This window comes from Diadema antillarum, unplaced genomic scaffold (assembly GCF_040938485.1).
Source record: "Diadema antillarum isolate AM-2024a unplaced genomic scaffold, OU_Dant_1.0 seq00000036_RagTag, whole genome shotgun sequence".
NCBI lineage: Eukaryota > Metazoa > Echinodermata > Echinoidea > Diadematoida > Diadematidae > Diadema > Diadema antillarum.
In genome coordinates this window covers 22,703-33,220 of record NW_027271150.1, presented here as the reverse complement: position 1 = coordinate 33,220, position 10,518 = coordinate 22,703, and the positions used below count along the sequence as shown (strand labels likewise).

Here is a 10,518-nt window from a genome sequence, read left to right as displayed (position 1 = left end):
TTAGATAAAATTGTCTTTGTTTTGACTCTTCCAAAATTATGCATATGCAAGAAAATTTTTTTAATAAAAATTTTTAAAGTTAAGTCATGCACAAATGGTAGTCATAATTTTGTATAGTGCATAAAAATTTAAAAACACCATTACTGAAGGCATAATCTGATATTGCCAATAACCTGAACTTGGAGGTATGTATTTAAGTTGCATTTGTCATTGAATTGATATACTCACCATTATATGTAGCTTACATACTTTGTCGATTATTGAACTTTCACTTTTTTTTCCCACAGATGAATGTCCTTTATAGTTTGATCTCATAGATTTAGTTATCATTTAGTTAATACTGTCAAAACCATTCTTTGTTTTGTATGTTTGTGGGCACTCAGAACACTTTACTTTAAATAATCACACATGCACACACACACACACACATATGCACCCACTCTGATCTCTTGAAACTGACACTGTACCAGCATTATTGTATAGGCACATGTTAGACATGGCTTGCAGCGCATATTAGATGAACTGTGAAGAATAGGATACTGCGCTATTTTATTGCCATGTTTACAGGTAATTACGATCGGTAATTCCAGCCAGCTGATCCCGGAAATTAGACCATGTCGGTAGCTGTATGACTATGTGAATATGTTAAATACCTATCTCCCTCAAGCTTTCTCTCCTTGTTTATGTATTATGTTTTGATCTACAAATGTATATTTGTATCTATATCTTTATATATATAATATATATATGTATGTATGTATGTATCTATGTGTATATATATATATATATATATATACATATTCATATGTTTCTATGTTTGTGTGGGTCTACTTTTTTATCAGTGCCACTTTTTTTCTCCTCTCATTTCATACAACACGCACATACACGCATACACTCACACACAGATACACCCCAAGAAGCACCACATAGAACTACATGCATCTCATTCCCTTTTATCGTGTTGGTGGACCTCTTTAGATTCTCCTATTTCCCCTCTTTGACTCACGTAATATCAATTTAAACAGCAATTTCAGACTCATTATCAAAACTTCAGGCCATCTATTTTTCATCTATTCTGCGGCACATTTTACAGCAACGTCAGTCAGTTTACCCGATATCTTACGGCAAATACAGTGCACTACAGACTCTACCATGAAGGATGTCAGCCTATTGTTGCCATGGCAACAATCTTGATGCTTTTTTTTTTTCATGCACCCAACGAAAAGCATGCACTCCCCATGTACCTGACACTGCATCACCACCTCTTCACAATCTTGCACACCTGAGAGACATTCCACACAGGTTCACTGAAAGTATCATTGCAGAACTCTTTCTGCTTAATTACATAGGATTTAGGGAGAGTAGATTTTGCCCAGTTAACCAGAGTACCTAATGAAGAGGGGGAAAATTCTATTACCATCATGGAAGGTGTTTGTTCAAACCCTATCCAATCAACAGGTGTATCCCATTAGCTGGTACCCATTAGACGAGGGGCTACCAAACTTACTGGCTATGTCTTCAACCAGTTCCATACGGGAATCTTGTGGCCTGCGTATTAAGTCTATGGAGATGCAGAATTCAGTATCGAATGGGTTAATTAAATGGTCTGCATCTTTCTCAGTGTGATCCCTCATTACCTCATCAATGGTACCCCCCTCCCCCTTTTCCAAATGCCTCTTCCTCATTATCTCTCCACCCACCCTCCCCCACCCCTGTCCCATTTTATCCTTGGTTGTAATAATCTAGATGCTTGTGGAGATGGAGATAGAGCATAGCTCCTTATGAGAACCATGGGATGGAGACTTCAGCTGGCATGCATGCACAATGAAATAGCAACATTCATTGCAACATAGTTCTGTCATTTTCTTTTTTTTAATCATCATTCTGTAATACAACTCAAGCCAAAATCTGCAAACATCATGATGTATTTTGGCTTTATTCTGATGAAAATTCTCACTGGTACAGGAAGGAAATAAACATGCCCTCACTTGGCAACCCAAGAGCTCATTTGCATTTCTTCTTTTTTTTAAGAGCATGACCCTTACATTTTGAGTGTTTACGTTTTAGCCTGTAAATAGCATATATGCTTTTGAGCTGTTCGAACAAAAGTTCTTTTGCAATATTGCACCTATAGCCTGATATTACTTCTAAATGATGCGAGGGATGCGGAATCAGAGCAGCTCTTAATGTAGGCATTATTTTAGAACATGAATGCAACCTGTTTGCAGGGATGGTGGATGCAAGCAAGCTAATCGTACAATCTAACTATTTGATAGAACAAATCAATATAGCACAACTTCATCTTATAATATACACTATATACAACAATAAATAGATTATATAAAATTTTGTACTAGATTTTCTTTTTTTAAGAGCTGCATAATTTCCTTTCTAGAGAAGTGCTCTGATTAATATTAGTAACAGGAAAGCAATCTAACTGAAAATCCAGCAAATGTCAATATGATTTATTGTTCATTTTTGTAATGGACAATATTTCATGGATGAGGGAAGGTGATATGCCATAATTATTGTCCAGTGCTAGACTGAAGTTGACTATAGAAGGTCAGCTTGTCTGATTTTTGTTTATAATCATTTCGCTATCTTTCACTCCCGGAACTGCCTGGTCCTTTAAGGGAAGTCTGAGGTACATTCATGAAATCAAACAAGTACGACCAACACAGTAACTACTCCGACCATCAGTCATGTTTGCATGACATTAAAAAAAAAAGAATGTGCTGTAGATAACAAGCCAAAATTATTTGATTAATTAGACTGATGGAGAATACTTAAGTGCAGAGCAGAGAAACATTTGTTCAAGGTGGAAAGCTGGGGTTAGTGTTACATTTAACAGAGGAAAGCTTTTGGTTTCTTTCCCAAGGGTGTCTGCCTGCTGATCAACATTTACACCAGAACGCATTTTGATGTGGTTGAATCATGGTATGAATATGAGCTTTGTCACTTACAGGCTCTTAAGCCTCAAATACATCAGAGCATGCTTTGTAGTACATGCCACAAACATCAGGACACAAAACTGTTTGACACTGCTTCAGACATTGTTCTTACAGATCAATGTTATTGCACACACCAAAAAATAAATAATGAAAAAAAAAATGAGACGATGAAAAATACTGGTGTCGATGGTAACTGCATTCTGCCATAGAGAGTGCAGAGTTTAAATGCATTCCTTCACTGATGAATAAATTACCCCCCAAAAAAGTGTGATCCAATATGTAGGATGTTCAAAAAGCATTTTCAAAAAGCAGTTTTGGCAAAGGCTCTCATGATGCATGATATCAAAAACATGAGAGAAAAAAAGGTCCCCTCAAGTGAACCCTGAATACAATGAACCATCTTTTTCTACTAGACATACCGATTACTCAACTTTGGACTTTTGATAGGAAAACATGCATTTTTTTTCACATAAATGGCACCATTACAAAATCAAAACTGGTTCAATATTTCATTTTCCATGGATTTTAACGTTCAGCTGAATGCACTAGACATTGTGTGTTGCTGCATGAAAAATCATTCAGTATTGTCAGGTCAATTAGTTATGAAAGTAGTCAGCTGACAATTATTGTTAAGATTCTAGAGAAGTTGAGTACTTCTTCACAACAGTTCTTGATAACATGTGGAAATTTAACTTGAACATAGTGTAGTGGTTTCGGGTGCAACAGGAACAAAATAATAACGAAGGATGTAACAAATGGCTGGATGAATTTTTTTTTCTGTATTTACTAGTAGAGAGTACAGTTCTTAATAGTCCGTGGTTTTTGTTGGTAAAGTAGGATGGGGGTGCCAAGACTTATTCAGAAAACTCTAACGTTGGTGGCGATAGTGAGTTGCGCATCTTGACCATGACTGGGCATCCAAAGGGCTGGTCAGCATCTTCCTCGTAGTAAGGCCAGAGCAGCCGGTGATACAGGAACCGAGGTTGATGCTGTTCTTGTGGAAAACCTTAATGCAATTCCAGCAGTTGATGACACAGTGGTCGCCTCGTGGCATGCGCCGTTGCCGCAGCAGCGTGTCCAAGCCGTCGTCGAAGCCCATGGCCTCCCTCTTGTCAAAGTCGTGGGCACCACCAATGTCCTCATCCGTCTCATCAGCTGTATTGACATCCATGAGTTGGTCGAGTAGGGTGGGGGCAGCAAAAACCATACTGGGAATGACCACAGCTAAGACGCTCAGGACAAAAAGGATGTGCTTCTCCTGTTTAAGAAAAGATATAATCAAAAGTGTACAAAAAATGATAAAACAAAAATAAAACCAATTTGATTTTTATTCTTTCTGGCTATCTATGTGTCCTCAAACATTCAATTACGTTTGACCAGCAGCATCAGAACGCAGTGGACCCAACTGAGTTCAAATTGCTTCTGTTTTTTTCGATGAAGGAAACTCACATTTGGCAAGAAGTTTCCTTTGATTCTTTCAAAAAGTGGTTTGGTTGGGACAAATTTATACATCTCCTGAAGATGTTTGTGAATGGATATGCTTGGGATGTCAGGCAGTTGTTTTGATTTGAATACAGAACTAGCGATTGACTTTTTGATAAATTATTGTCCTGAAATGAAGCATTATCTTTGAAGTTGCAATCAGTAATGCTGTGCAAGAGTTGTACTCCCAAAATTCAGGCTTAGAGGAATGGTTTGAAGATGATTCCACCCAAGTGACCTATGCTAGGTGTTTGGTAGTTCTTTTTTAAATGTTCTTTATCCACTTTCAAATATCATGTTTTAATGACTTTGGGGGTTCATTCATTCAGTCAATCTTTTAGATATTCATTCATTCAGTTCTTGTAACAAATTGTAGCATGCTACATTCAGCCTTGACTTAAAGAAGAAATCCACTCCAAATGTAAATAGACTTCAAAAAAAAGAGAAAAATATTCCCTTCAGAATGATACAAAAGATGACAAAAATTGGGTCCGAAACAAGATAGATATAAAAGTTTAAAATTTCACATTTTTTACGGAAGACATTTCTTGACCATGCTCTCACAATTTCTTATTCATTTCATTTACAGAAATGAAAAAGATTTACAAATATATTTCAGCTGCGTAAATAGAAAACTTGTCTTAAAACCACCCAAAATAAAAAAGAACATATCTTAGCTCTGATATATCTTGGTATGGGAACATGCTTTTACTTGTATCAGCTGAAAATAACAATCTTTTCGAAATTCATATATAACATACATGAGAAATTGTGAGGGTATAATATCATCAGCTCGCTCAATTGAATATTCATAAGGACTGGTCAAAAAATGTTTTCTGAAAAAATGTTAAATTTTAGAATGTCACATCTTCCTTATTCCTTATCCAATTTTTGTCATTTTTGTATCGTTCTGTTGGGAATATTTTTATCTTTCTTTTGAAGTTTATTTATTTTCAAGGGTGGATTTCTTCTTTAACTGGAAGAAAAAATTATACCCTTGATAGAGATAAACTTATAAAATTTTACTGTACAATTTGAAATCCTCGTAAGTCAGCACGCTTTTTTTTTCTGGTTCTTTTGGATTCGACTTGGCAAGGTTAGCTGTACTCTTGTAACTTTCTTTGGCCAAAATCAGGAGTGTGACTGTTGCTGCATGAACCAACATTGTGCGCATTTCCTTTAAGATATATATTTTGAGTGTAATGAAATAACAAACTCTCATTTATGAATAGTTTCATCAGTGTATATTTAACATTTAATCTCAATGGAGGGATCAATACAATCATTATGCTACTCTATGAATGTGAGACTTCAAAATTTTGAATTTGTATGCAGACAGTTGTACATGATACCCCGGTTTAAGTTTCATTGAATGCCATCATAATCTCAACCATTCATTTCACTGACTCTTTATATCTTGCAGGAAGTGGATACTTCACTTTGGATCATACATGTTTTCAAAGCTCTGGGACTATTCCTTGCAATCAATGTTGGCTGCTGTTTTTAAGGACAAATTTTGTGAGCTGTGATAGTGTTGCCTCTGAGTACTAACAATCACATTCAGTTCTATCACCAATTTGAGATTTTCTTGAAGGTCTTCTGCCCTCCCCCTTTGTTCTTGACCTATCAAAGTCATCAGTAATCAGAAAAGATGATCCGCAAACAGTCAACGGCAATATGTATTGGTGTAAACAGCATTTATGCAGTGATGGACAGGACATAAAAGTTCCTCGCAATTGTAATGCATGATGGAGGTAACTACTATCCACCCGACTGAATGCACCATCAATAAATTCTGTGACTCTTACAGAAGTAGGTGAACAGCTCTTCATTTTCTCTCCTTTCTTGACCTGATATAGGTACAGCTTTAAAGCTTCTATACACATGATTATGTAACTAACTACACAGTTGTCACTGATGGTTACTGAGCTTAGAGGGGCTGTATAGTACTGGTCAAGGTGTGGATTCATGCTTTGAATATTCCTAAGTGAGATAATGAGAAACCTCCTATGAAATATGAAAGAGCATGCAATTTTAAGAAGAATTCAACGTTTATTCGATGAAAATCGGCTGCCAAATGGCTGAGATATCCAAAAAAAGTGCTAATAATAAAAGGCGACATGCCACAACTTTATTAGGATCTCTTTGTTTCACCTTGTTTTGGGATATCTCTGCCACTTCAAAACCTATTTTCATGGAATAAACTTTTGATGCCCCTTAGAACCACATGCTCTTTGACATCCCATATAGTGGTTTCTGAATATCTCGCAAAACGTTAAAAGCTAAATCCTCACCTCGACCAGAACTGTACACACCCTTTAAATTAAGCTCATAGCGAAAGCATATTCTATCTCAGAGGAGTCATTGTTTGAGCCAGAGAATCCTGACAATGTAATTGTTGTTAAAGTCCTCTCAAAGGAGATGAACATTTATAAGATTTCAGTGATGACTCCCACACATCCTTGACTTTAACAACATAATTACGATTTCATTGATGTGTTAACCTCCCTCTTAATACATATTATGAAAACCTGTCAATATATATATATATATAGATACATATATATTTTGTTTCCTTATTTATTGGAGTATCTTCAGCAGTGTGAAAGCGTTTTAATTTCACGAATCTTTGCTCTCTCAAAATTTACAAAATTTAAATGCACACGAAAATTTCTGGTACAACAGTACTTTCTCCAATCCTCAGTGGAGAAAAGCTGTTAGCATTATGAGGAAACAGAGCGCACCCATGCATGTTTTTGTCCACTGAAGATGCATTTTTGTTTTCATTCACATTGAACAAAGCAGTGATAAGCAATATATTTCCCTATCTTTATGTGAATTTTAGTCCTCAGATATAGCATGATTATGCAAAAATGTTTGGTATTGCAGCCTTTGAACAAAAATGAAATTCTGTTGAAATCATCAATAGTCGACCTAATTTCCCAAATCAATGTATTAAAGAAATCAAAAGTATTTTCAACAGCATGAAAGCTAATCATGTGTGGAGATTTTCAAGTCTGCAGCAAATTTCCCCAATTGACTCACATGATGAATGAGAGAAAAATAATTTGCTGTTGGAAAAAGAACTTTGCAAGAAAGCATATAAACTTACCATTATTGATGTGATTACAGCAATTGACTTGCCAAGTGTGAACCCAGGTGGTTTTTTCCGGCAGCTTGTATTCCCTCTTTGAATCAGACGAATGCCTCTCAGCAGGTGACCCTTTGAGGTTTTTTTTTTGTGTGTGAAGTGGTGGAGATCAAGGATGCGTACACAAACAATATTTTTGTAACTGAATCACTATGGAATCTTGAGACTCTGCTTCAGCGAGGTCTGCAGGTTTGCCGAACAACGGAGCAAGAGAGGAGGGAAAATGTACACAAAACAGGACTTCGGCAGAAAGAGAGGGAGAGCGAGCACTCGGCCTAATTGGTCTGTCGGTAAATGCCAAGATAACTAGACTGCAGACAAAACCGTGGTGCTTGTCATATTTATAGTTTCAAACAGGCTTTGGAAACCCCCAACTCCCCCCCCCCCCCCCACAAACACACCAACCTTTCTTCCCTTGGAGCTGGAGTAAGCTTCCTGTAATATCCAGCCAATGCCTCAATGGAGCGCTGATGCAAACGTCATGAGGTGGGCGGGGCCTAATGTCTGTGGCTTTACCCGATTGGCTGGGCTGAGCCAGGTTGTGAAATACTGTTCTTTCCCTGCTTTATAGGCCAGTAAGTACCATGTGACGTCAAAAGGAATTGTACGCACAGTTCTGGCCCAGGAAGAAACAGCCATACAGACAAACTGATGGAGAGAGACAGACAGAGGAGAAGAGAGAAAGAGAAGGAGAGGGAATACATATTTACAAAGTCTGGGTGTCTCAAAGTCATTAATTTCTTTGATAATGAAAATGAAAATGGTAAGAATATTTTCCTCCAACTCAACTTTTGTTTCCCTTGCAGAAGAGTAAGATTTCCCTTATGAACTTGTTTGGCTGGTCTAAACCCATCAAAGACAAAGTAAAGAAATCACATACAACAGTAACCAGATTGCCAGATGGAGGTTCTAGTCAGGTTAAGCCAATCAATTTTTCATGAATTGACCCACTAACATTAAGTTTCGAATTATATTATATCGATCACTATACACTTAAGCTGTACTCAGTAGTCACTTATAAGGAAATAACATATTTAAACCTTTAAGTCAATGGAGACTTTGGTTGCAAGAATGATAATCTTTTTATCACTAAATTGAGCCCTCTTCATCTCAGTGCATGACTTATCATGGAGAAAGATCAGATAGAAATGGTTAATAAAATGATTTTCATTTCATTTTATTTTCATGTTTTCAACCCAATCATCTTGTAACTTCATTTGGTATTTTTCTTGCCCAGATATCAGCAGCTTTATTAAGTTAATGCAGGGAGATGATCACATATATTTTAAGCTCTAGTAAGATTATGCCATCAAGAATCATTTCCATCTGAATGCAGTCTTAAAAGATGCTGGAACTGAGATGGCTCAACACAGGAGCCAGTAACCATCCTGTAGATGAATTAATGTGGGGTGAGAGAGTTTTGATTTCAATTCGAGTTCTTATTCTTGTACTCAGTGTTTTGTGTGATTTAGATTAAATCAGGAAATCTAAACCTGGTGGTTATTGATGTGGAAGGTACCAATATTTTTTCAATGTACATTTTTACATTGTAAGCTGGTATTCCATCAAGTAGAATTCATTTCAATCAATCATTCAGACTAGATTATAAGAGGAACTGCAAATATATGATGAACTTATTGGTGAAATAAAAATTGATCCATTCAAAAACGGAGAGTGAGTTGTAGTTTTGAAGAAACCATGCCTGTGATGTGGGTGAGGGCTGGTCAGATGCCGCAAAGCATTGCTTCAGTTTCAACAAATTGCAATGGGTACACAGAGGATGGGACACATATAGGACTCAAATTACAGCCATCGACTTCGCATGGATGTTTTGTGGAATCATAATCACATCACCCTGCCATTAGAGTATAAAGCTAGAAAGGACATGCAATCCTTTTTCCCTTGTTATTTCCTCGTAAAGGCATATTCCTTTGTATAATGGAAGTGCAATCTCCAAGTATATACCAAGTATATACCTGCCCAAGTAAACAGAACCGAAGTCCTACACAAATTTATCGGTGGCATCTAATCACTTTTTATCAGCGCAGAAATAAGATTGATTTACAAAAGTAAAAAGACATGGTCATGAAGCCCTTTATCATTACGGGTTAGCAGGAATTTTTTGTTTTTCGCAACATTTGTCTTCAAATTTTTCTGGGAATCGTATTAGCCATGAATTGCATTCATTGAAGATATGAGACTTGTGTGGGACCTTTTTTTTCATATATAAACAGAAAATGGAAAGATTGAATGGCATGATAAGCATTGTTCATTGCAACACTTCTTTGACGAGGCCATCACCTATTCGTAGGAGGTTGGTAAATTCAAATAAACGTCTTTTATTTGTCAAGGTTTTCCGTCTAATTAGAAGATGTCACTGCTCAGAAATTGCTGCATTTTGATCTCATTTTTACTAATTACTGATTGGGTATGTGGGTTGTAGTTATGTAGATCCTTGGTCTTGGGGAGGGGTAGAAATGAGCACCATTAATCAAGCAAGAACAAAATCATCCTTCATCCAAGCAAAGGGATATTCAAGGAGGAGAACAGGAGAAATAAGAGGAAGAGAGAGAGAGAGAGAGAGAGATACATATTGACATACCTGGGTACATACATGCAAATATACATTTAGTTTGGGTTGAGACCTACCTTCAGGTTTCTAACATTTTTTGGTAAGATAATGAGAAACCTCTTATGAAATGTGAAAGAGCGTGTAATTTCAAGACTAATTCAACATTTATTTGATAAAAATTGGTCTTGAAATGGCTGAGATATCCAAAACGGAGCGATCCTAATATAAAAGGTGGGACCTACACGTACCTTTTAATACAATTACTTTGTTTTACTTTGTTTTTGGATGTCTCAGCCATTTCAAAACCCATTTTCATCGATTAAACTTTGAATTCCTCTTAGAATGGTATGCTCTGTCATAAT

General features: G+C 36.6%; 1 protein-coding gene across 1 annotated transcript; it reads right to left on the bottom strand.

Moving 5' to 3' along the window:
- Positions 1-2,658: 2,658 nt before the first annotated feature.
- Positions 2,659-7,885, bottom strand: LOC139725384 (uncharacterized). The gene is made up of 2 exons (XM_071636466.1): positions 7,546-7,885; positions 2,659-4,209 (listed from the first exon to the last, which is right to left on the bottom strand). The coding sequence occupies exons 1-2, from the start codon at positions 7,546-7,548 to the stop codon at positions 3,820-3,822; spliced, it is 393 nt and encodes a 130-aa protein (XP_071492567.1). The 5' UTR covers positions 7,549-7,885; the 3' UTR covers positions 2,659-3,819.
- Positions 7,886-10,518: the final 2,633 nt, after the last annotated feature.